Here is a 27859-nt window from a genome sequence, read left to right on the forward strand (position 1 = left end):
ATTTGGCCGCTGCAAAGTAGTAGTCCCACTAAAAGTAACTGATCGCCGCCATTACTAGCAATAAAAAAACAAAAAGTCCATAAATGGATCCCATAGTTTGGAGACGCTATAACTTTTGCACAAACTAATCAATTTACACTTATTAGGATTTTTTTTATCAAAAATATGTAGCATAGAACAAATTGGCCTAAATTGATGAAAAAATAGTTTTTTTTAATTTTTTTATTGGGTATGTTTTATAGTAGCAAGTAAAAAATGTATTTTTTTTTTTTCAAAATTGTAGCACTTTTTTGTTTATAGTGCAAAAAATAAAAATCGCAGAGGTGATCAAATACCACCAAATGAAAGCTCTTTTTGTGGGGAAAAAAGGATATCATTATTTATTTGGGTACAGCATCGCACGACCGCACGATTGTCAGTTAAAGCAACTCAGTGATGTATCGCAACAAATGGCCTGGTTAGGAAGGGGGTAAAACCTTCCGAAGCTGAAGTGGTTAAATGAACTGTAATGCGTTTTTGCAAAAAGCACCAAAAAAAGCATAGATGTGAACCAGACCTAAGAACCTGTTGCTTTAGCTGTTACAGATTCCAAAATACAGCTAGTATGCAGATTAGGAAATTGGAGGTAATAAACACCAGTTCTGAGCTTGTACACATGCAGATGCATGTGCTCACAGTGGGGCATACCTGTGCTGGAACCTGTTATGAATGTGAGAGCTTCCTGCACAGTGCTTTCTCCAGACACATTCAGCTGTCACCTGGGAGATTCAAGAAACTGTCTGTGTGACAAGAGCAGTTTTATTGGAGGGACGTCACTGAGGAAGGAGTGTCAGTGCCAGTCTCCAGCAGATTCCGGTACCTGTTTCTAGCAGGTACAAGAATCTGGCACAAGCACTGGTAATTTCAGTAAATTCGATGACACTCTTTATGAATTCCCCCATTTGCTTCTTACCTTCCTAGCGGTATTCCCGAGTGTGGCTCGGGGTTCATTTTCAGTACCAAAAGCGGTATCCCCCAGCCACACTCGGGATTACCCCAGATCAATACTCACCTTCCCCTGCGATCCCCTACCATCCTCCCCAGCCTTCCTTCAGCCGCAGGGGGGTGGAACCGGCGGGAGATTAAAAAAAAAAAAATGACATGATACAGTGTAATCTGTTAGAATTGCAACTTTGTATCATGCCATTTCACCACCTAGAGGCTTTTCCAGTGCCCTGCCTGTACTTTTTGCGGGACTTTGTGCCTGGAAAATTGATAATGTCCATGGCGTCCAAAAAGTGTTCTTTTAGCTCAAAAATGCTTTTGGACAAACTGGAAAACAGCGGCGGTGTATCGGAATTATTTGCAGAACTGAGCGATAGCGATTTGTGGGAAAATTTGTCATCTGTACTTGAAGTGACAACAGCAATGATTCTGTGACTGAGCTCAGCAATGTGCAGACTTGGTGCTCTATTGACTGCGATACGTATCAGACAGCGCCCCCGAGTACAGATTGTCCCTCATAATAAAATATCTCCACTTCGAAAACAATGATGAATTTGATGAAATGTATTATTATAATTTAAGATTTCATGTTTCAAACTTTATCACACCTGGGATGTCTACTAGACTCTTGTTTGGACAGATTTAAGTGAGTTATTCATTATTCATAAGAATTACAGGCCTAAAATATAAAACATATTTCCATGCAAAACAATGTACCGCTTTTAGCACAAAAATTCTGACATAATCAGACCGCCAGGGAGGTTAAGCTAACCAGAGATGTATAGTAACTAAGTAGAACTACTTTACTACTGTACCGAAAGGCGGTATCTGTACTTTCCTGGAGTAGAATTTTTTTCTCCTACTTCCACTTTTACTTCACTACATTTTTTCGATGATTTCAATACTTCTACTCCGATATTTTTTTTTTGTGCTGCATAGTTACTCATTACAATTATAAAAATTACCACTGCCAGAACAGTAGATGGCAGGTTTCATGAAGCTCAAAACATGTGTATTATCAGCGCATACGAAAATAAATGCTACTGTATGTATAAATAAAAGCTGCATTTGAAATAATAAAAAACAATATGATGTTCAAACTTTTGACTTCTTTCTTTAACTACATAACACAGTACTTGTACTTTTACTTTCAGTACTTGAGTAGCAAAATTAAAAAAAAAACTACTTGCAATACTTAAGTACAAAAAATGTTGAATACTTTATTACTTCTACTCAAGTCACTTTTTGATTGAGCACTTCCACTTCTACTCAAGTCACTTTTTGATCGAGCACTTGTACTTTTACTCAAGTATGGGTTTCGAGTACTTTATACAACTCTGAAGCTAACCATATACAAAACACATTTTGGACAGTTTCTAAAGAACTGGAAATTCAGTTGGTGGATGATCCTACTGGCTGTCTCCCACCTGACATAACTTGGTTCAAAAATCAAAGGAACTGGGCAGAAAATTAAAATTGTTGGTCGAATCAGATGCAGCCACTGTTTGGCTATTCTGACAGCTGGCAGAGCCATGGGAGATTCATTCATCCACTCTATGTAGAATGGATGATAGAACCTGTTACATTTTTATACAGGCTGAACAGAAATATCTAGATGCATATAGCCAGCTTTGGAGGGTGTGTGTGTGTGTGAGTGTGTGTGTGTCATTAAGCTAAAAAAAATATATTTCTATAAAGCGATGCACTTTACAGCCAGATCATCCTGCAACTGGTTTTCACACTAAAGATGTTGATTGTGCTGGCTGACATGCAAATAGCTGTTGAAAGGTGCACTTACAAAAGTATATATGTAAATAAAATATGACACAGCAAATATGTGAATTTCTGAATATCGCAACATCTTGATTTCTTTCTGTAAATACACTATAGTGTGCCTTAAAATAAATTTCAGCATTATTATGAAACCTCATTATCATACATATTAGTGTATTTATTTAGGCTAAAGTCATCTCATTTGTTAACAATGACTCAACAGTAACATATTTGTCAGCATAATATATACTTTTTCACTGTTCTGCCAGTTCAGCTGCATTCATAATCAGGAAAAACGTGAAAATGTCATCTGAAATTCTGTGATAATGAAATCTTCAGTTCTCCCAGTGGTAGATGTTTTTCTTCACAGCTCTTGACTCTATATAATTTATGTGAATATAATGTTCATATCTTAATCATGAGGTTGAGATGACTTAGAAAGCAGAGTGTGCTTTGCTGATGGAAAAAATGAACTTCAGGACTTCAGCATGTCATGTAAATAATCACAAAATTATTCATTAAAAGTCGTGTGTGTATATTCTTTAAGTCTGATAGGGAGAACTCACCTTTTGTGTTTATTTCTGCAGACAAAATGAGTGATTTTCTAACTCAGCTAAAAACACCAGCTGCATTACTAGCAGCTCAAGGAAAACCAGGCCAACCAGGAAAGGATGGACTGCCAGGACCTCCTGGAGATCCAGGGCCACCTGGTCCCCAAGGTAAGGTGTAATTACCTATAACAGTTTGTAAATTATTTTGGGGCACAAATATTTAACATGGAGAGGTCCTGCTTCTTGTAGCCTTTTAAACCATAGCATTACAAACAATTTATTACTTCTTACAGAGCTCAGAGGCCTAAGGTAAGATACACTGGTCTTCATATGACCTCATTTCTAAATGTAGTGACTGGTCTAAAATATTAGATTTTACCAACAGTTCGCTAAAAATTAGAAAGATTATAAAACTAGGTAGTTAAGAGAGGCATGATTTGGCTAAGGAACAAGTTGTCTGATATAAAGACTTACATTTTCTGATGGAATCCCACACTGGTTCACCAACCTTTTGCACACTTCTGGTGATTTGAATGGTCATGCCTATCCACGTCTTGTTGCTCAGACAACCAGACCTCACCTTGTGATCCTCCTCCTGGCTCCCCATAAACCACAGCAGCCTGCATTGTAATAGTATGTTCACAGCTTAGTCTTTTGCTATACCTTTCCCAGGTACCATTCTCTGCTCACTCATCCCTTAACCTCAATTGGTCCATATATCAAGGCATCTTATTGAAACCTCTCTAACCCTACATCCATAGGTGTGTGCAGCCTATTGCATTAGGATGTGCACCCCAAATGTATTAAAACATGGATGGTGTCAGTAGGGTAGTGGACTTGTCAGTAGGGCAGAGGTTGGATGTCAGCAGGGCCCCAGACTTGTCAGTAGGGCATTGGTTGGCATCGGTTGGCATCGGTAGGGCAGTGGACTTGTCAGTAGGGCAGAGGTTGGTGTCAGTAGGGCAGTGGATGGTGTCAGTAGGATAGTGGACAGTGTAAGTAGTTTTTTCGTTTTTACAATTTTTTTAGGAGCCCTGTTGGAGGGCTTTGGTGAAATATCAGCCGGGGGAATCTGCACCGCACAGGGTGATTAGGGCATGCCTATGCCTACATCTAACACTTGTTATAGGTTCTGTCAGGTGCCTTACTAGCTGCTCTTTCTGTGTATCTGATCTCCCATGTACTGACCCTTTGCCTGGTTTCTGACCACTTTTCTACCTGCTGCCTGGACCGACCATTCACCAGAATGGTCTTGTATTTGCCTGCCACCTAAACTAACACTTTTCCTGTTTATTGAACACATTTATGCCTGCCAAATTTTGTTTTATTTGCTGACCATGTCTCTGCTTATTCTACTGACCCATTTGCACATCCCACTAACCACGTTCCTGCTGAGGCATTAGTGCCAGCTATCCTCTGCTGACATCTGTACTCTTAGTACCACAAGGTACTCTTTGCTATCCCCTTGCTCTGCCTCCTGTACTTCCTGGCCAATGGACATAGAATTGTGTATATGTCATATGGGCCACGAAATACAAGTAAACTTAATTGCCCTTAGGGAATGGGCGCTGCAATAAGTGAAGCTACACTAAGCTAGCTATATTTCCTGACTACATGTATAGAGGCAAGCATTACTGCTGTATCATAAAGGAGCTCAGGTGCCACTAAGGAAGCCAACCTCTGTTATAGGGACAAGATGGGCAAGTATAGTTGTACATCTCCCTCCCTTTAAGAGACAACAGCATACATTTAAGTAAGCATATGCTCAAAATATTTAAATCCCAACTAGCAGATTTGACTTGGGAAGCACATTTTAACATGGCAGCTTCTCTTTCCAGAATAAACTTTCTACATTCCTGCACTTAGTAAACAAAAAACAAAGGGAGAGTGGGCTGCAGTAAGTGCAGTATTATTTATTAAATACAAAAATAAAATGATTAAAAATGCACTTACATGTAAAGTTTGTTGATTTCTCTTCGGAACATATTTATACGGTGTGTTTTATCCATGTGCATGTGAGTGCAATACTTGTCACAGACAGTGGCAGTCTCTCCCCCTCCCTGTTTTCTGCTTTTACATGGCCATTGGCGGAAAGAATCCAGAACTTGCTTAAAAGAAAGACTGCTAACACTGTAAAAGTGTATTCCTCTATCATGTTGATTATATATGGACCTTATTTTTATGAACACTTCCTTAAGAACTTTTACCAAATACCCATTGTTCATTTACCACTGAGGGGTGTACATTCTCAGTTTGCGCTGAGTGTCCCCTATGTGGTCATATTTGATATTGCTTTTTACGAAGTGCCACCCTTCACTTTGCAAGGACCTTAAAGTGAATAATATAACATCTAGTCACTACAATTTAGGTATTTATACATTGAGTTCTGTTAATCTTTACTCATAGCTGAGGTCCTCTATGCCCCTCATCAGTTTAATTGTCCTTCTGTGCACTTTCTCCATTTCCCCAACATCCTTTTTGTAAACCGATGCCCAAAATTTAATTGCATTTTCAAGATGAGAATGCTTTGTACAGGTGCAAGCGTATGTCTCTCTTAGTTCTATACCTCTTTTAATACAAAAAACAATGTTGCTTGCTTTACAAACTGCGTCTTGGCTTTGCATGTTATTATTAAAAGAAATATATGGTTTTTTTTTTTTTTAAGAATCATTCTTACCTAGGTGGATGCTACATCTGACCCCGGGTCATCAAACACAGCAGATCCCTCGGTTCTCTGAGCTTCCTGAGCAGAGAGCTAGTGATTGTCAGTCACCACTGTCTGTTCTACCCCCCCCCCCCCCTCCTCACTCACTGGAGCACTGGGCTGTGGAGGGGGTGGGAGTGGTTTGCTCAGGCTCTCAGCAGCTGACTGAGAGGCTGAGCCAGGTGCTGGTCCAGGTATGTGAGCAGATCCCCACCATATGGTTACGATCTTTTCTGAGCCTGGATCAGCTCTGTGAAGTCAGCCGACAGCTGAGAACGGGTCACAGGAGTGCAAAATGAACTGCACTCCTGTGATACACAGGAGAAGTACAGCCAAACAAGATTTGGCTGTACTTCTCCTGTGCAGTGCAGTGCATTAAGTGCTTGTGATTGGCCAAAGCATGCACCTGACCTGTATGCTTTGGCCAATCACAGCACAACGCCCTGCCAGAACCATGGTTGGCCAAAGGCAGAGTGCCTTTAGCCAATCATGGCTCAGGAGCTAAGTTCACACCCCACATTATATAAGGCTGCTGCTTACACGGCAGCCGTGTATAGTGTGTGATAATATAGGTTAGGCAGGTAGTGGATAGTGTGTTGAGTTAATTTAGTGCAGTCACTGTAGTGTTCAGGTTATACCTCACTTTTAAAATGTATGGTTATGTTTTAGTCCTGGGTCCCCTCCAAGTGCTCCCCAAGTTTTGTGTCCCTTTCACTTATAGTTTGTGAGCAGTGCCATGCCAAGCTGACCAAGATTTCCCATAGATGCCAATGTAGAAGACGGGGAGCAGTGCCATGCTCTCCAACTAAGATTTCCCAAAGACGCCAATGAGCGCTGAAAACTTGTCTAGGCAGCAAGGGGGGTTCAAATATTCTGTATTTAAGTGGTAAGGGGAACCCTATGACAGAAAAAACAAACGCCATGGGGTCCCCCCCCCCAAAATCTATACCAGGCCCTTTGGGTCTGGTATAGATTTTAAGGGGGACTCAGTGCCAAAATGAAAAAAAAAAGTGGCATGGCCCCCCCCAAAAAAAATCTATACCAGGCTCTTCGGGTCTGGTACTGATTTTAAGGGGAACTCCACGCCAAAAAAAACGGCGTGGGATCCCCCCAAAATCCATAGCAGTCCCTTATCAATGTTGATAGGGACAAGGGCCTCTTCCCGACAACCCTGGGCTGTGGTTGTGGGGGTCTGCGGGTGAAGGACTCATCAAAATCTGGATCCCGCCCCCCCCAATGTGAATGGGTTTCTGGTACATCATACCCCTACCCATTCACCAAAAAAGTGTACAAAATAATAAACACAAAAGACAGTTTTTACAAAGTCCTTTATTCAAAAATAAAAAATAGTGTCCCTCAATGCAACGCTCGCTGCACCTGAAAAATAGAAAAAAATTCAAAGACGCTTCTGCCTCTTCTGAGGCGTTCTGCCGAATGACGCTCTTGACCTTTGACAGGTGATTTATAGGCAAGAGGCGGGGGGACCCAGTTACATTACCCAATGGCACCACCCCTTCTGACATCACATGACGTCACGTGATGTCAGACAGGTTCAGCGGGTGCCGTGATTGACGATGGATTTACTTAGAGGGACACTATTTTTTTATTTTTATTTTTGAATAAAGGACTTGTCAAAAACTTTCTTTTGTGTTTAATTTTTTTACACTTTTTTGGTGAATGGGTAGGGCTATGATGTACCCGATACCCTTGTTAAAGGGGGCTTCCAGATTCCGATAAGCCCCCCACCCGCTGACCCCCAAAAGCACAGCCCAGGATTGTCGGAAAGAGGCCCTTGTCCCCTTTAAAACGGGGACAAGGTGCTTTGGGGGGCCTGGTATGGTTCAGGGAGGGGGCCATTCGCAGTTCATTTTTTTTATCTGTATTGCCGGGAGCCAACAATACATTACAGCCGCGAGCAAGTTTAAATGACATTTTTTCCTTTAGAAAAGTCAATATTGCTGCAACAGGCTCCATACATCGTACAGATGTGCCACTTTACAGGCACATTAAGGGGACCCCCAAATTTTCATTTTTATTGTTTCACTTTAAGCATTATTAAAATCACTGCTCCTGTAAAAACAATTGTTTTAAAAAATGTTTTTGCATTGATACATGTCCCCCAGTGCAGTACCCGGGTCGCCATATACTTTTTATGGCAATAGCTTGCATATACGCCTTTAAAATTAGGACTTTTGATTTTTCATGCTCGTTTAATAGAGTTTGCATGTTCGCTGGAACATTTTCCCTGTTCAAGATGTTCTGGTGCAAACCGAACAGGGGGGTGTTTGGCCCATCACTACCTATGAGTATTATGTCTACTAGAAAAGCCAAAGCCTTCTCAGTCATTGACTCCCCAAGTTGAACTCTCCTAGGAAGTATGATACATGCATGTTTGTAGCCCCCAAGTGCATAACCTTAGATTTATCAACATTAACCTAATTTACCTCAATCAAGTAGTGCATTCGGGTCTGCTTGTAAGGGTAGCAAAAAGGGGAAAAAGAGGGCCAGGTGGCCAAAAAAAAAAAAAATCACCAGTCTGCCACACCAGCCAAGTAGGAGCCCTGTCACTGGAGTTTTGAAGTTGATTACGATAAAGCTCCAAATCACAGAAAAACTCAGGGCCAATGTGAAAAGTCCATCTGGGTTTAAGGGCTTTTCCAGGTTAAGAAATTAAATGGTAGTTGCTGCACATTTTGGTGCCTGTTTTCCTGTCACATTGTTTTATGGATTCATGTGGAACCATTTAAAGACTGGCACTGTGGTTCTTTTAAAAAATAAAGAAATGTAAAAGTGGGGTTAGTTTTCATAGTCACTTATCAGATGTTTGCATTCTTTGAGGGCCAATTCACGCAAGCATTGCTGGGCTGATTTGCCAAAGGCAGTCCCAGCACAAAGACAACGTAATTTGTCTTATGTCCTATTGCTTCAGTTCACATGCTGGCATCGCTGTGTACTGAAAAAACATGTTACATTTTTAGTGCAGCATATGGTTGTGCTCTAATGCATTGAAACATGCTGCAGTACATAATAATAACAAAAAGAAAAAATAAATAATACATCGCAATGCATACTAACAAGGCATTGAAATGCACCACATGTTAAAACGCACGCCAGTGCACATGCATTATGTTTACAAAAATACCTGATGTGGTGCAAATGTTCTAAGATTTACCCCAAGTTCAATGTTTATAAAAGTAACTCAATGCCTTCTAAAAGGGCAACCTAGATTATTAACATGGAAAACTAGACATATTTAGAAAGTTAAGATTATTTTAAAAATCCATGGCAGGTGATTTGTGTAGATCTTTTATGTTTGTTATTGCTGATAGTGAGTTCTGATTATGATGATTGGATAGTATCGTCCACAAAAAAATGCTTTGAAAAATAGACATTATAATTGATTTATATTTTTGCCTGGCTTGTTGTATTGGTGTTGTAAAAAATATATACAGTATTTTGTAAAGATCTATAGGTCAACCAAAAATAGACACTATTGCTTACAAGTATTTTTCTTGATTTGGCAAAGGGATTTTGGTAGATTTGCATAAGATTATGGCTGTTAATGGTAAGTGATGGGTGTTTTTTTTTTTTTTTTTTTAGTTAATTTAGGTATTCCAATATTTATATTTAGATTACCTGATAAATGATTCTCTTTCTAAAACCTCATTGCCCTTTGGATTTTTTAGCTCCAGTATTTTCCTGTTTAGCTTAGTTCAGTTCTTTTGGAACATATTGGGGTTGATTTACTAAAACTTTAGCACTCAGAATCTGGTGCAGCTGTGCTTAGCATCAAATCTGCTTCTAGCTTCAGCTTGTTCAATTAAGTTTTGACAAAGAAACCTGGAAGCTGATTGGTTACAATGCAGAGCTGCACTAGATTTTGCACTCTCCAGTTTTAGTAAATCAACCCTGCTGTGTTGCATAAATAGCATCATCCGTAGCTAAGCATTAATAATATGACATACATAAAGTATTCTGCAAATTATGAGGTTTTTCTTATACAGTTTAGCTTAGCAAACTTTATATGACTTTTACATGTTTACATGCTTGCTCTTCCATATTGTTTATTTCATTATACTAAGTATAAATATGTGTCATTTAGCCACACATATTTTCTGTATTTAATTACACTGCCTCTTTTAAAGTGACCATCTCGCTAAAAAAAAAAAAAAAAAAGATGCTCATGTAAAGGAATAGAGGTTTTACTTGCCTATTCTGGCACCTATTAGTGGAATGTTCACTGTGCTGCAGAGCTATGCTGCTTAAATATATATTTACATCCAACACAGTTCCAGTTGTGTCTGAATCGTTCATCGCTAGTTGTATGTGTGGTTCTTCCCTCCGGCCCCTACACCTCCCCCCTTTGTTAGAAGGAGAAGTGAAACACAACCAATTATTGGTGCTTTTTTAGTATTTTTTAAACAAATTTGGTCTACTCTATGCACATATATAATTATAAATTACACATAGAAGCGATGTATTAAAAAACAGTAGGACATATTAAAAATGATATACATATCAAGCTGATCTCTTTTAAATATTTATCTAAAAAGCATTAGTCAGTTGAATCGGCCTACCGTATGACTTATTCATGTTCAGTAGAAAATAACTAATTGTAAATCTGCATTCACTGGAAATGTATGTGCTTTGACCCTTGCCTTTGTTTTGTTTTTTATTTGCTTTTATGCAACTAACATGGCCAGTGTGTGAAATTTTGTTTTAAATATGCTTATGCCCCGCAGAATGGTAATTCATCCTCTTTTAAATAATTAACACTGTGAGAGAAAAACATACTAGCACATCATTTAAATTAATAACAAGCATTTCTCTGTGCTTAACCACTTAAGCCCTGGAAGATTTTACACCCTTCCTGACCAGGGCCTATTTTGCGATTTTGCACTGCGTTGCTTTAATGGAAAATTGCGTGGTCGTGCGACGCTGTACCTAAACGAATTTGACGTCCTTTTTTTCCCACAAACAGAGCTTTCTTTTGGTGGTATTTGATCAGCTGTGCAATTTTTGATCATGCGCTATAAATAAAAAAAGAGCGTCGATTTTGCAAAAATAACAATATTTTTCACATTTTTTTATATGAAATTCCCCCCAAAAAAAATGTAAATTTTTTTTAACATTTTAGGCCAATTTGTTTTATGCTACATATGTTTGGTAAAAAAAAATCACAAAAAGCGTATTTTGATTGGTTTGCGCAAAAGTTATTGCGTTTACTAACTAAGGGAAAGATTTTTGTAATTTTTGTTGTTTTTTTTTTTAACGAGTAATGGCGACGATCTGCGATTTCTTTTGCGGGACTGCGACATTGCGGCGGACAGATCGGACCCTTGACTGACATTTTGGACACTTTTGGGGTTACCAGTGACATTACTACAGTAATCAGTGCTATACATATGCACTGTTACTGTAAAAATGACACTGGCAGTAAAGGGGTTAACTTTTTTTTGAGAGGGAGGGGTTAAGTGTCTCCCTAGGGGCATGCTTCTAACTGTGATTGGATGTGGCTTGAGGTGTAAGAACAGAGATCAACGGTCCTACATAGCAGAACCGTATGATCTCCATTCTTACACAGGGAAGAATGACAGGCGGCTTTGTTTACATTAACGGACATCGAGTCCGCCGGGCACACGTGCGGGGGGGTCGTGACCGAGCGGGTTCGGGAGCGCGCCTCCGGCGGCGCGATCGCTCCCTAGAGCCTCACAGGTTAGCGACGTAGTCCTACGTCGCTTTGCCTGTGAGGGGCTGACCGTCACAGTAAATAGTCGGTCGGCAAGTGGTTAAAGGATCAAAAAATTATAAGACTGCGTAGGATACTAAAATACTGTATCACTGCATTCTTCTCTGTATTATTGACAATATTTTTTATTTATTAAAGTACAAAGTTGGCTGTGGGTCTATACATGTAAGTACTGCTCTGCCAGCCATTGGTAGATCATACTGGGATTTACAGTCCATTTACTTTTGGAGGTCTTCAGCTACCTGGTGTTGGTATGTAATGTACAGTATCTCACAAAAGTGAGTACACCTCTCACATTTTTGTAAATATTTTATTATATCTTTTCATGTGACAACTCTGAAGAAATGACACTTTGCTACAATGTACAGTACAGTAGTGAGTGTACAGCTTGTATAACAGTGTAAATTTGCTTGTTTAAAAGAAGGAAAGTGTCGCGCTCAAACATAAATATAAAGTGCCTGTGCAGATATTAAATCAACAATTCATAATTAGTACCAATCAAAATTCAAAACATCAATCAATCTGTGCCCAACATTAGTGTAAAGTGCAAACAGTCCATATGCAGCATCAACCAGTCCACATATCATTGGTGTCACACAATGTAGCAGAGACTTGATAGTTAGTGCAGATTAAGCCTTCACCTCCACACTTCACCCAGTGATCTAGTAAGGTACTCCTTACCGGAAATATATGACCCCTTGATTATAGGGGGTCACATAGACATTTTCTCCAACTCAATGCACGATCCTCAGCTCCTCTGTCACACAATAGGTTCCAGTAATAAGCCTTTAGAGCATATCTCGGATCAGGTGGCAAACATGGGTGGAATGAAAAGAGACTCTCATGGTGCAGTAAATCAAAACATGTCGCTTTATTTAAAAGGAAATGCACTTACTCAAATCTCCTTAAAAGAATCAAATAATAATAGATAAAAATTCAGCGCAACTGTATAAAATAATATAATAGAAAGCTGCTATGCACTAAAGGATCAATAAACCAAAAGTCCCAATAACAAATATATAACAAAAAGTGCAGCGCTATCAAATATGGATTATGAAGAAGATATCGAGGAGAGCAGTCCACAGGTGAAAATTATGGTGAAGCATGCACAAGATATAAACATTCAGTGCTCTTCAATGTGCTGGTAATCCTCCACCCAGTCTCATTAGCCTCTCACCTCACACTTAGCCCCTGTGTCACCAGACGGGCTAGCAAGACAAACTTTCTCCAAGGATATCACAAATATAGATCAAATCAGTATTCCTCTTCATCAGAAGATAAGGCTCACAGGTAACAGATCACAGGTCCATAAAGCGGGTCACAGGTCCATAGGAAAACAAAGGTCCGGACATAGTGCATTACCGCAATAAATTACTTTATTGAACATAGCATAAAATCATAAAAATTACCTTGTAAAGCACTATACAAGTGCATGTGATGAGCAGATTGTATTACACACAGCGGTCTCGACCGCAATGGATGGCGGGTGACGTCACCGGCCCCTCCCCCTTCGCACGCGTTACGTCCCACTGCACGGGACTTCCTCAGCTGAGGAAGTCCCGTGCAGTGGGACGTAACGCGTGCGAAGGGGGAGGGGCCGGTGACGTCACCCGCCATCCATTGCGGTCGAGACCGCTGTGTGTAATACAATCTGCTCATCACATGCACTTGTATAGTGCTTTACAAGGTAATTTTTATGATTTTATGCTATGTTCAATAAAGTAATTTATTGCGGTAATGCACTATGTCCGGACCTTTGTTTTCCTATGGACCTGTGACCCGCTTTATGGACCTGTGATCTGTTACCTGTGAGCCTTATCTTCTGATGAAGAGGAATACTGATTTGATCTATATTTGTGATATCCTTGGAGAAAGTTTGTCTTGCTAGCCCGTCTGGTGACACAGGGGCTAAGTGTGAGGTGAGAGGCTAATGAGACTGGGTGGAGGATTACCAGCACATTGAAGAGCACTGAATGTTTATATCTTGTGCATGCTTCACCATAATTTTCACCTGTGGACTGCTCTCCTCGATATCTTCTTCATAATCCATATTTGATAGCGCTGCACTTTTTGTTATATACTCCTTAAAAGAATCGCCTTTCTCATCAAAGTATACAGCGGGGTTGAGAGCACTGCCGATCGTACAGCGCTCCTCTAACCCGGAAGTGGCTACGGTCTCACGTTTCCCTTCCCGACGTACGTTTCGTCAGTACGACCTGACGTCATCAGTGTAAATTTGCTGTCCCCTCAAAATAACTCAACACACAGCTATTAATGTCTAAACCGCTGGCAACAAAAGCGAGTACACCCCTAAGTCAAAATCTCCAAATTGGGTCCAATTAGCCATTTTCCCTCCCCGGTGTCATGTGACTCATTAGTGTTACAAGGTCTACAAGATCTACAAGGTATGAATGGGGAGGAGGTATGTTAAATTTGGTGTTATCGCTCTCATTTTCTCATACTGGTCACTGGAAGTTCAACATGGCACTTCATGGCAAAGAACTCTCTGAGGATATGAAAAAAAGAATGCTTGTTCTACATAAAGATGGCCTAGGCTATAAGAAGATTCCCAATACCCTGAAACTGAGCTTCAGCAAGGCGGCCAAGACCATACAGCGGTTTAACAGGACAGGTTCCACTCAGAACAGGCCTCACCATGGTCGACCAAAGAAGTTGTGTGCACATGCTCAGCCTCATATCCAGAGGTTGTCTTTGGGATATAGACGTATGAGTGCTGCCAGAATTGCTGCAGAGGTTGGAGGGGTGGGAGGTCAGCCTGTCAGTGCTCAGACCATACGCTGCACACTGCATCTGCATGGCTGTCGTCCCAAAAGGAAGCCTTTTCTAAAGATGATGCAAAAGAAAGCCCGCAAACAGTTTGCTGAAGACAATCAGACTAAGGACATGGATTACTGGAACCATGTCCTGTGGTCTGACGAGACCAAGAAGTTTTTATTTGGTTTAGATGGTGTCAAGCATGTGTGGCAGCAACCAGGCGAGGAGTACAAAGACAAAGTACAAAGACAAGTGTGTCTTGCCTACAGTCAAGCATGGTGGTGGGAGTGTCATGGTCTGGGGCTGCATGACTGCTGCCGGCACTGGAGAGCTACAGTTCATTGAGGTAACCATGAATGCCAACATGTACTGTGACATACTGAAGCAGAGCATGATCCCCTCTATTTGGAGACTGGGCCCCAGGGCAGTATTCCAACATGATAACAAACCCAAACACACCTCCAAGACGACCACTGCCTTGCTAAAGAAGCTGAAGGTAAAAGTGATGGACTGGCCAAGCATGTCCCCAGACCTAAATCTTATTGAGCATCTGTGGGGCATCCTCAAATAGAAGGTGGAGGAGAGCAAGGTCTCTAACATCCACCAGCTCTGTGATGTCATCATGGAGGAGTGAAAGAGGCAGTGGCAACCTGTGAAGCTCTGGTGAACTTCATGACCAAGAAGGTTAAGGCAGTGCTGGAAAATAATGGTGGCCACACAAATGTTGACAATTTGGGCCCATTTTGGACATTTAAACTTAGGGGTGTACTCACTTTTGTTGCCAGCAGTTTAGACATTAATGGTGTTGAGTTATTTTGAGGGGACAGCATTTCTTCAGTGTTGTCACATGAATAGATATAATAAATATTTACAAAAATGAGAGGGGTGTACTCACTTTTGTGAGATACTGTATATAAGATGTATAGTGTAGTATCTGAGATCAAAGCTGCTGGACATTACCTGTCTCTCTTATTAAGTTTTTTTTTTTTTTTTTTACTGGAGATGAGGCAAATAGTCCACCAGGTGTCAGATCCAACCTAGATTGGGCAAATTAAGGGATAGCGGATACCACATTTTAGTTAATTTTCAAAACTTTGTCTGAGTTTTTGACCCAAGCAAGAAAATATTTTTACTACCTGCCAAAATGAACTAGCTAAGGGGGTCTATAGAACCTTTTGCCTATTTACCATATTTTAAAAATACAGACACACATTTTAAACTTTATTTCTAATTAATTGTTTAAACTATTCTTTTTCAAGCACCATCTATTTGTGGGAATTATTGGTCGATCTCTTTCAATGTTTTATGAATACAACTGATTCATTCTGTTGCATTAAAGTAAAATGTGTGTTTTAACACAACAAGCAAAAGTATGATGTATAGCAGTGAACCCATTTTAAACGGTATCCCCACTCACCTAACCAGCGTACAACAATGTATATTATAGGGGACTGAAACTAACAGATATGAACTACCTGTATATTATGGTTCTCTGTGTTGAGAACAATGTTACAGGTCCAATAAAACCTGTGTTTTGGATGTTGTACTGGCAGCTCATTCAAAACAAACAGGCTGCCTTACCCTAATGCACTTTCATGCCAGTAATCCACAAGTCTTCACATGACCAAACCTGTTAAGTTTAGTGGAGCATTTCTAGTGATTTTTTGTTTTTTGTTTTATTTTTGTGCTCTCTATCTAGTTTTGAGGGATTTCTCTTCTCTTCCATTCCTGAAGACGCAACAGGGAGTGAGGGGAAATAACTGCACATTTAGAGGAAATCACCTCTTAGGGCCAATTCACAGTAAATGTGGAGACAGACGTTAAAACATCCATCACCACAGAGAAACACAGGAAACAATTGTTTCCTATGTGTCCCATTTAACACTGCAACACAGCCTAGCGCTGCATTTTGTCATAGTGCATTGGGCTGAATCACAGTGCAATGTTGGACACAACAGCGCATATTGCAGTGAATGAAGTGTACATTTTGTACACTTCAAATAAAGCTTGTACAGAAAAAAGGGATCCAGGTGATGTACTGAATCACGCACCACCCTGCCGATGGTGAATCACTCCTGCTGCTCTGCAATTTACTGGCTGTATAGTGTGATTTCGTTCTTAGATAATTGTTACTAGAAAAGGTGTCCCTTTTGGAAAACTTCCCCTTACCTGGTGCTCTAGAAAAAGTTTAAAAAACTGAGAAAACAATTTGTTTTTGGTATAAATCAACTTAAATTCATGGTGGGGATAATTTATGAAAACTAGGTCAAAAAACAAGTTGAGCATTAGGTAATAAAATTCAGTCAAGTTTTATTTTTTATTCTGTCGAAAAAAATGACATTACATTTATAGTTGGTTGTAAAGGGCAACAGTTTCACTAGTTTTATCTGCTCCAGTTAAACTTTAACCTTTTAAAACAGATCAACTCTTAAGCTGAACTCTAGGTAAATATAAAAAGCACAAATGAAAAAAGCTCTGTAATGATTAATAAATCTGTAAATGTATTTTTTAAAGGACAGCAGTGTAAGTCCATTGCATTCCCTGTACAGTAGGGCTGAAGTGTCTAAAAAAAATGAGAAGCACAAAGAGTCAATCAATTACTATATTGTTGATAGGGAATAAAAGCAGAGTGGCAGAGACATGAGCTCATCACATTGCTGCTTCTTCTTTCACAATCCAGACCAAGGCTGAGTTGGGTCCAGGATGACCTTGTCTGAGAGAAAGTGAGTTGAATAATGCTGCCCATCAGAATGAGGACAATTAGCTGTAGGGAAAGTCCTGAGTGGAAAATCTGTAAATTGAAGGTGAATATTCCACCAAAAGTTGGTTTTATATTTTATTTTTTTCTTGTTAAATAGTTTTTATTAAGATTATTTCAAATAGTAACAAACAGGGAAAGACAATTATAATAATAACAGAGGAAAGCAGACTCATAAAACATTGATATTATGGCCAGTACTACATAGGTGCAGTTATGCAATCTAACTTCATGCCCATGAAGATAAGCTATTACAGCATTAAGCAATCCAAATATATGAATAGCATTAATACTTATAAGATGGGGTCGCTGATGGCCGTTCTCTAATAGGGCCACCCCCCAACCCCCCTGAACACCCCAAATGGGTACACACTGTGTCCAGTTGGGGGGGGGGTAGACCCTCCAACAGCTAAACATCTGTTAACTACCATATATTAGACTGACATGTACATAGTTCTACAAGATGTTATTTGTGACACTAACAGAGAATATATGAAAGGTAAAGTAAAGGGAATACTCTTTGGTGGTAAATCAAAGCAGGCTAATTGGGCTTGAGACCATATATTTTTTTTTTTAATGTGCTATTTGTTTCTATCTTGCTGTTTTTGACTGGAGTTCTGCTTCAACATAAGTTTCCAGTCTAGTTATGTGACAAAGTTATATTGCACATTTCAGATGTTATGTTATACTATGTTTGTATTTCATTGGTTGATAAAAAAAAAATAAGAATGCTAGCCTTTTAGCAAGCCTCTTGATAGGTGGTTCCTATCTATTATTTTCCCAGTAGTTTGGCCTTCTCTGGGCTCAGAATAAGTCAAACTGGAATGAAGACAAGAAGAAGTTCACTGTGAAGATGTACGAAGCCTTACATTGGGAGGAAAAAAAAGTCATAAATCTATAAGACAAATCCATTAGAATGAAAACTGAAACAAATGTGTGTGTGAAGTAGATTAGGATTGTTCCATTCATTTAGCTATACAGAAAATGTATGCAATATAGGGGCTGACTTATTAAAACTCAGAAAAAGGCAGAAAGTTGATTCAGTTAAATCTGGTTTTGCCTTTCATTTTTTCAAAATATAAACAAGAAAAGGAGTGATTGGTCACTATAGGCAGCAACTCCTCTTACTCCATTTTCTTTTCTCTAGTTTTGCTAACTCAGACCCTTAAAGTTTTAATGTTGTTTAGTGTACTTGCAAAAAATGTAACTGTGAATTGTATTTATTTTATGAGTTTACTAAACTATGACACTTTTCATTTTCTTCCGATTTGATAAATCAAGACCACATTGCTAATACTAAATGCTAAAGGAGAATATTTGTCAGTGGGTGTTAATTGTAACTATAATATTGTATTCATATAGAGTTTGGTAAATAATGTAGATTTAATGAGATGTAGATTAACACCTTAACCTCCTAGGCGGTAATCCCGAGCGTGACTCGGGGTTGGTTTTTCATATCGGGAGCGGTAACCCCGAGTCACGCTCGGAGTGGATTGCAGAGAGCGCAGCGGTGTTCTCTTACCTTATCCTGGCGATCCAGCGATGATCTCTCATTGCTGAGATCGCCAGCCGAGAGTCCCGCTGCTCCTCCATCCACCGTCGGTCTGATCACTTCCTAGTTCCGTTCCCTGCAGCAGCAATGCTGCATGGGAGCGGAACTAGGGAGGGAAATTCAAAAAAAAAAAAAAAAAACGTTGCACAAAACACAAAACACATTTTATATTATATATATATATATATATATATATATATATATATATATATATATATATGCATATATATATATATATATATATATATATACACACACACACACATATATATATATATATATATATATATATATATGCGCATATATATATATACTGGTATATGTATATATATATATATATATATATATATATATATATATATATATATATATATATATATATGCACACACACACACACATATATATAGATATATATATAAAATTATATTATTGATTCAATTATAATTCATGCGTTATATATTATATACATATACATATACACACATATATCTATATATAATATATAATGCATGAATTATAATCTAATCAATAATATAATTTTATTATATATATTATATATTAAATAATAAAATAATATTATTGATTCGATTATAATTCACGTGTTTGTGTTTCAAATTTATCACATCTGGGATGTCTACTAGAGTCTTGTTTTGGTCAGGTTTAAGTCAGTGATTACTAAGAATTGTAGGCCTATAATACATAACGCCAAATTTCCATGAAAACAATTGTACCGCTTTTGGTATGTAATTCCTGACAAAATCATACCGCCAGGGAGGTTAAGAAGGAAAGTGCTCATTTTCCTCATATTAATGATTTCCTTTTTTCTTGTCTACATTGGGGGAAATGGCAGCTGGAGTCTAATTGATAGCTTTAAATGAAATTGACAGACCCACCTCAAATAAAAATAAAAATGTGGTCTGGTTTTGCAATGAGACACATGTATAAACTTCTGCTCCTGTCTCCTATTACTAAAAATGATGGTGATAATGGCTTTGTAAGAAGGAGGTAGACTCAATACTTTAAATATATTGAGGGGAGCAGTACAATACTTTTTGAGTGTTGTAAAAAGGATATGTAGAGGTAGACATTTTGAAAACCACTTCATTGCTGTCATTTCACAGGCTGGTAAACTTGTATTCATAGTCACCTCTGTTCTGTTAAACAGTCAGACTAGGATTTATAAAGTGTACCAGTCCAAGCTTATGTCCAACTTGAACTCATTAAAGCCATGTTACCAAATTCTGTTTAATCTAGTAGGTAATATACCATGTTACACAATATTCCCACTATCACTGTATACTATATACTATTATCCAATCACACATGGTGCTGCTTCTATTAAGATTAAGATGCCTATAGAAGCTCAGATCATGCTTTTAATGTTCCAATACAAACTGAGCCTTTCTGTACATTTCAGACATGCCAAACTTCCACTTCAAATCTGGATGCATGGCTCTACATTTATTGTAAAATGTTCTCTTTAAAAGTGAATGAAGTGTGTGTGTGTGCACAATAGGCTTTTTATACATATTTTAAAATGTTTAAATTGAATGTATTGTGATAATGTGATAAACGTTATTTATAATATATCTCAAATGTTAGTTGTACCTCCATTGCATGCAAAGAGCAAGCTAATACAAGCGGAAAAAAGTTTATTCATAGTCCATATTGCACAGTGTTTTCACATGTTAATGTGGTCCCCTTTACTGACTAACTTAAAAGATTGAAAATGCAAGCTTTCGAAACACATTAGTTTCTTCAATGGGCACGATTGTGCCTGACAAAGAAGGCTAACGTGTTTTGAAAGCTTGGATTTCTAATCTTCTGAGTTAGCCAGTATTGCTTCAAGTCCAAACTTTCTGCAGAATAACAATTAAAGTCCTATTCCAATTTACAAAAATATCTCTGCCACATACCCTGTATACCCATCTTTCCTTAAAGTTTAATAATGTGTGTCTCCAGAAAAGTAATTACTCGTTCAGATACTGCAGCTACAGATTCAAAAATTAGACTTTTTAGATTTAGCCAGACCTGTTTGTTTGGTATACATGTCCCATGTATAATACAAAAATTACAGTGTCCAGAGTCTGGTTTTACCTCATAAGTAACAAAAAGTAAAAAATGTGCTTGTTCAACGACTCATATGGTTATCATATGATATCTACATGAACAAAGGTCCATTTACACCCAGGGGCCATTATGAGAGTGATTCCCCTCAACAAAATATTTAATATTTTGGGCAAAATACAACATTAGATGCAGGAACACACAAAAGTGGTTGGGAACATCCAAAACTCTCAGGAGGACAGGAAAATGAAAGAATACCCCATTTTACATAACCAACCAAAGACTTCTTAAAGGGTATGTACTATATCATACATTTTTGGGGAGGGGGAGGTGCTTGGGGCTATGCCCACAATGAAGCTTTAAATATTTACCTCAGGTAGTGACTATTTTTAGAATAAAGTGGGATGGGCTACCTTTCAACTTTCTTCTGCGCATATAAGCCTTATTGTAACATGGTGTGGGCTGTTTGACCATTTAAACATCAAAAGAAACAGAGGAAATATTATACATGGTAAAACGCACAGCAATTTGACATCACACATAAATAGTTCAATATATTAGTCATATTGCAGTCATTCCGCATTGGTTTCTTATGCTATATAATCCTTTAATAAACTATCTATAGACATTTTATGTAATTAATGTGTTCTGAACTCTTATGTAAAGTGTGCTTTTAAAGCTATGTTGCAAGGCATTTGATGGATACTGTGCATGTTATTTCCAAATAAGCAGTTTCCCAGCATATAAAATTGTAATGTAAATCCTACAGCTATGTTAATTTGTAGCTACTGTGGTGCATTGTAGTATTTAGTGATGATGAAACTTTCCTGTATTACATTTCAAGGGCTTATTTAGTAAAATAGTGCAAGTACAAAGAAATAATAGCAATTTGTATATGCAATGCATTTTGAAAAAGGTGATATATGATTTGAAATGATATATTATTGTCTGATTTGGGCAAAGGTGTTCAACTTCTACTTTCTGACCATTGACAGTAATACCATTCACTGAGTCTCCAGTTTTTGAGACTGCCATAATAAATAAAATGTCTACTAATCTAGATTTACAAATGTAAATTCTGGGACCCCACTTAGAGTCATTATCAATATATGAAGTACCCAGGTCTAGAGCAGAGGTGCACTTTCTTGATCTTGTATGAGATCCTACAGTCATGCTTGTTCCCAGATCCATGGAGATGGCATTCACTTTACTAGGTTCCATTAGAAATAAATATTCTTTCAGGGTCCCATGACAATGGCAAACCGACAGGTTTTCTGAACAAAGGCTTATGAAGAATGTAACAGGTGATTCTGAAACTAAATTTGCCTAAAAAAACCCCAAGGTAACAAAAGTGCTAAAGTTAGGGAACCTTTTGATGTTTGCAGGAACTTTGTTAGTCTTCAGATTGATCCATGTGTCCCTGTGTAGCATCTTGTACACTAGGCCCAGGTTGTACAAAGTACTTAAATGTCTTTCCACATCTAGATAATGCCCCATCTCTTACAGTGCTTTAGCCGACTATACATGGATCGAAATTTGGCTAGTTCAGCAGAGACCAGCTTAATTTCGATCCATGTATGGACATCATGGTTGTACACAAGTCGGTCTATTAATTGGCTTGTGTACAATCAGCCTGTTTTTCCCAAACTATTAGTTCTACCAGTAGATAAGGCTCCCTCGCACTCCCCACCAACAGAAAAAAATTGCACATTCTGTGGCCTGCCTTAACCTTGCCTCTGTCATTCAACTAAAAATGGCATTGCCTGAGTGGAAATAGAAGCTTTAACATTTGCAGACACTGCAAAGTGCCATTGGTGCCACCTCCCTGATACCTTGTCTGACCATCAAACACGTGGTCTTATCTTCTGTTTAGAATGGAAAGCCACCACTCTCACCCATGTGTCTTTCCTTAAACAATAACAAAACAAAAAAATACCCAAAATTATTATAGTTTTTAATTAATAAAAGTGCAAAGTGCTTTACCCCCAGAAATCTGTCTAACCTTAGTTTGCAGTGTATTTATATCTATGAGAAGATTAATTCTGATTGCTTGTTGTGGACATTTTAGTAAAAAAAAGTGCAAAATGCAGAGACAGAGACACTGTACTTTTCACCTGGTTTTTGTACTGTAGGTTCATTTTCACTTCTTTTACTAGTAGTGGAAAATCTACAGTGTGAAAATTGGTCTGGTCACTGAAGGTATACACATCTGCTAGTCTAAGACTTGGATAAATGTTATAGATGAAGCACCTCTGCCCAGCTGCAGCTTTGTCTTGTTTGCTGTGTGTAAATCAGTGTTTTTCAACTCTGGTCCTCAGGGCACACTAACAGGCCAGGTTTGCAAGAAAACTGAAATACATAACAGGTGATATCATTTTCTGCTCAGTGATTGCAGTATTCTAGTCTGCATCTCCCCAAGGTAATACCTAAAATCTGGCCTGTTAGTGTGCCCTGAGGACCAGATTTGAGAAACACTGGTGTAAATTATATTATTAAATAAGCCTCTTACAGATTATTGTATTGTAGGTTGATTTAGTAGATAAAATGTGATGAGCTTAGTGTTGCAAATCTTGCCACATTTTTCCATGTCTGCTTATGAAAATGTAAATTTGCCATTGCTAGCTAAGGCCATAATGTGGTGAATCCTTACTGAGCCCCATAAACAGTTCTTGTTTACATTCAGTTAATGCTGTGATCTGAAAACATAATAGCATTCCAAAATAACCACTATAAAGGAATGCATATGGTGTTTTTATTCTTTTTTACTTGCACGGTAATACAATATTCTATGCAAAATTATATTTGAAGCATTTTTGTGAGTTTGTGAAATCTGCTGTTTCTTTCCAAACAATAGAAGCCTTATGGAAGGACCTTTTGAACTCTGTGCTTGATCAGTTATGTTTAGAATGAGATAAAGCATGAGCATGCCAAGTCTGGCATAGACTAACAATTTTCAAAGTACAATATAAGAAAGACCTCTTTTTACTTTACCAGTAGGGAATACTGCTTTGAAGGTGTCTTGGGTTGCCTTAGATCTACAAAAATATTTGTATTTTTTTCAGAATTTCAAAGGAAGGTTTCTGAAACAGAATTTCATCAATAGCTGATTTCTGTAATGTTTTTATGACAATCATATTTTTGTAAGACTGGGCTTCCCTTTTGATAAGCCATATACCTCATGTTGTTTTTATTTTAATTTGCATGTTGGGATACTATGCCTGAAAGATTATCAATCATGTGAACGAGTCTGCTCAACTACACAGATCACACATGCTCATGTTTGTTAATATGCTGTGAAATAAATTCATTTTCCTGGTACGCAAATGTTGTTGGATATTAAAAATGTAAATTACATCAACTGTGGTTTATGCCTTTTTTTATCAGCATTGAAAAGCTTTCTAACATACTGACACCTATTTGCTGCATCTGCAAAAGACTTGCACTAATTTGTAAAAACATTAAAACCGTTCCCGTTGACAAAGCTTAAGGTGTATCATACATGTTGTTTGAAACTTTTTACTTTTTATAAAAGTTTTATAAAATGTATTAAACTTTTTTTATTTAAAAGGTCAGTCTACACAAAAATGTATGCTTAGTTTGTGGTTGATTCTGGGGAGTTTAAGTACCTAGTTCCTTATATTCACTTCTGTAGGGAGATCCTGAAACCGCAGTTAACGGATATTCACACCAAGCTATTGTGAGGGTGTGCCACTTCCCATTTAGGATTTTTAATTTATTTTATATACTGCGGGTAAGAACATCCAAAAATATAAATTAATATTAATATTACTTACAATTAAAGTATATGTTAACTCAGGGCCGCTGATAGGGCAGTACAACCAGCCCTGTTGTACCGGGCCTGGGCTCCATCAGCTCTACAAGGGGCCCGGGCAGCATCACAGTAAATTTCTGCATGTTAAAAAAAAAATCGTTTTTTCTAAACTTTTTCCTAATTTGTACTTTCTTGGGGGTGTAATTACATTTTCCTGGGCCCTATAATGTCAACAGAAGGGCCCAGGAGCTGAGTGCAGTGGCGGGACTTTTTTTTCATTTTCGGGGGCGCATGTATACATGGGATGTAGTTCCATATTGATTTGCTGCCATAAAGTCCTGGCAGCTGCTGTCCACTGCCTTGCCTGGAGGAGGGATACAATAATTCTCTGCTCAGCCCCACCTCCCCTTACTCAGGTGCCGACTGTGATCATGTAAGGAGGCAGACAACTGAACTCAGCAGCTGACAGAGAGCAGTAGGAGGACAGCGTGGCTGCATTGAACACAGTGAGTGAAGAACATAGGATGGAGTCCTCACTGTGTCCTATGATCATCAGCATGAAAATCACACAGGCTACAGGTGCCCTGTCACAGTGTCATATGGCTGCTGACTTTGTTATGCAGTAACACTCACTACAGCTATAGCTTAAAGTCAGCATCCCCAGCATCCATGTGACACTGTGACAGGGCACCTGTAGCCTGTGTGATTTTCATGCTGCTGATCATAGGACACAGTGAGATGCTACTTTAAACTTGTGTTTGGGGACAGCAAACATGTGCAGTCAAACCACTCCCCTTTAACCTCTTTCTGCCCATCGATGTATCGGTGTTCTGTCAGAATAGCGCTACCTATCAGATTCTGCTAGCAGAAGTGACGTGCATTCCGATAGGTTTCCTAATGTGACAGAACACGAAGCAGCAGTGGACATCTTCTTACACCCACGTAAGTCTTGAATTTTACATTTATTTTATCAGTAAACTCACCATATATACTGAAATAGACTATTCACCGCAACCGAGTGGAACAGTCTATTTCACTATATAATCAGTGTACCAGGGGTGTACCAAGATGGCCGTCACCACCTTCTGGCCGCAGGTTTCTCTCTATATTTACAGGAATACAATAATAATACAAATGTAATACTGTGATTTATTCTATAGGGCTCTTTCACACAGGCGTTCAGTTTCTTTTGCCTGATCAGGTCCTTTTTTTTTATAAACGGACACGGATGACATTTGTGTCATCCGGGCCCTATGTCCGTTTTTCATCCCATCCGTTTGCAGATGAAAAACGGACATAATGTATGTCTATGTAAATACGGATGTCAGCGCATGACCCCACTGACATCCGTTTTTGCGTCCGTTCCGTTGTTTGAACGGAAGAAAAAATAGGGTTCTCTTCCGTTCCAAAAAACTGAACTGAACGGAACGGACGAAAAACGGATGTCAGCGGATGATCATCTGCTGACATCCGTATTTACATAGAGATACATTATGTCCGTTTTTCATCCACAAACGGAAGGGATGAAAAACGGACATACGGAACGCCCGTGTGAAAGGGCCCATAAGGTGAGTTTACTACTAAAATAAATGTAAAATTGAAGACTTGAGTGGGTGTAAGAAGATGTCTGCTGCTGCTTCGTGTTCTGTCACATTAGGAAACCTATTGGTACGCATAGCAGCCATGTTGGAACGCATGGAGCATGCGCAGTATGTTGTTCTTGTCCGTATGTCACTTCCGGTAGCCAGGGCCAGATTAACGTAGGGGCTATTGGAGCTGCAGCTCCAGGCCCCTACCTTTTATATAGGCCCCGGGTTGGCCATATTCACTGTGACCGCTCTTCTGTCACTTGTAAACACAGAAGTCTGGCTTCTATGCTCGCTTCCCCAGGCAGCACCCTCAGAACCTCCCCACACAGCGCGAAGGCCTGACAAGGAGGGACAGTTGCCGATGCATGGATGTGTTTATGGGCTTCAGAGACAGCATCCCATGTTGAATTAGGCATGCATGGCTGCACCCTTCCTCCTCTGGGTGCATGCCAAGGCACGGCCCTTAAGGCCCTTCAAAATCCTCAGCACCAAGACCATGATGCTCTTAATCCGGCCCTGCCGGTAGCAGAATCTGATAGGTAGCGCTATTCTGACAGAACACCGGCATGTCCCTGGATTGGAAGGGTGATATTTTGGTCATCCCTGCATCATGATAGCCCCAGCAACTTTGCACAAAGTAACATAAATAATAAAATAAAATGTAAAACCTTTTTAAAGCCCCCCATTCCCCCTTGCTCATGCGTAATTGCAAACATGCACGTTGGTCCCGCATATATATGTAAACGGTGACAAACCTGCATTTTGTTTTGAGGCGGGGCCAGGAATAGGGTTTAAGGGGGCACCATCAGGTAGGCTGTACGGGGCCCCATCATTTCTAACAGCAGCCCTGTGTGAACTCTTAACTTGTGAAATAACTCATTCAGTTTAAAATATAAATAAAAGCTAAAACATCTATGCGTACATATAAACATTATTAAAAATATTTTTCCCTTTTTTATAAGTGATCACTTACCCCCTGTTTTGAACTGCATAAGGAGCTCAGAGAGTTAGAGGAGGAGAAACAGCAGTACACTGGTCTTCACAATGAATGGCTGTCAAGGGAGGGGGTGTGTCAATGCAAGTCTAATCATTGGAAGGGAGCAGGCTCAGTTCCCAGCACAGCTAGAAAACTGACCACTCTGTGCCACTCTGTGCATAGGGGACATTTACTAAAACTGGAGCACTCAGTTTTGTTTTTGTATTTTTTATTCTGTCAATACAAATTTAAAGAGGTTGTAAAACCATACATTTTTTTTTTTCAACCTGAAAGATAAACACATAATGAGCTAGTATGCATCGCATACTAGCTCATTATGAAATACTCACCTTAGAGTAGGCGCATGCGCAGGAGCTCCGAGATGGCGGCTTAGTCCCGGAGCTCCGCGCCTCTCCGGACAGTGTCAGCCCCTACTCCGGCACACTGCGCTCGGTCGCCCCGCCACTTACACCACCACCGCAGCTACGATCGGCGATCCGGCCCTGCATGTCTGCGGAACCCCGCAGGGAGGTCTCCCGCCGGCTGCTGTTCAATTCCTCACAGGGGGATCCGGACAAGATGGCGGCCGTCTCCTCTCTTCCCTCAGC

At 39.2% G+C, this 27859-nt stretch overlaps 1 protein-coding gene across 1 annotated transcript in view; it reads left to right on the top strand.

The window, feature by feature from the left end:
- The window catches only part of COL19A1 (collagen type XIX alpha 1 chain), a 1241599-nt gene that overhangs the window by 1186270 nt on the left and 27470 nt on the right, over positions 1 to 27859 (top strand). Inside the window, exon 50 of the mRNA XM_082249430.1 lies at positions 3345 to 3476. Coding sequence (XP_082105556.1) covers positions 3345 to 3476 — 132 coding nt within the window. The remainder of the gene's footprint in view (positions 1 to 3344; positions 3477 to 27859) is intronic.

This window comes from Pelophylax lessonae (genome assembly GCF_965119305.1).
Source record: "Pelophylax lessonae genome assembly, chromosome: 3".
NCBI classification, from domain to species: domain Eukaryota; kingdom Metazoa; phylum Chordata; class Amphibia; order Anura; family Ranidae; genus Pelophylax; species Pelophylax lessonae.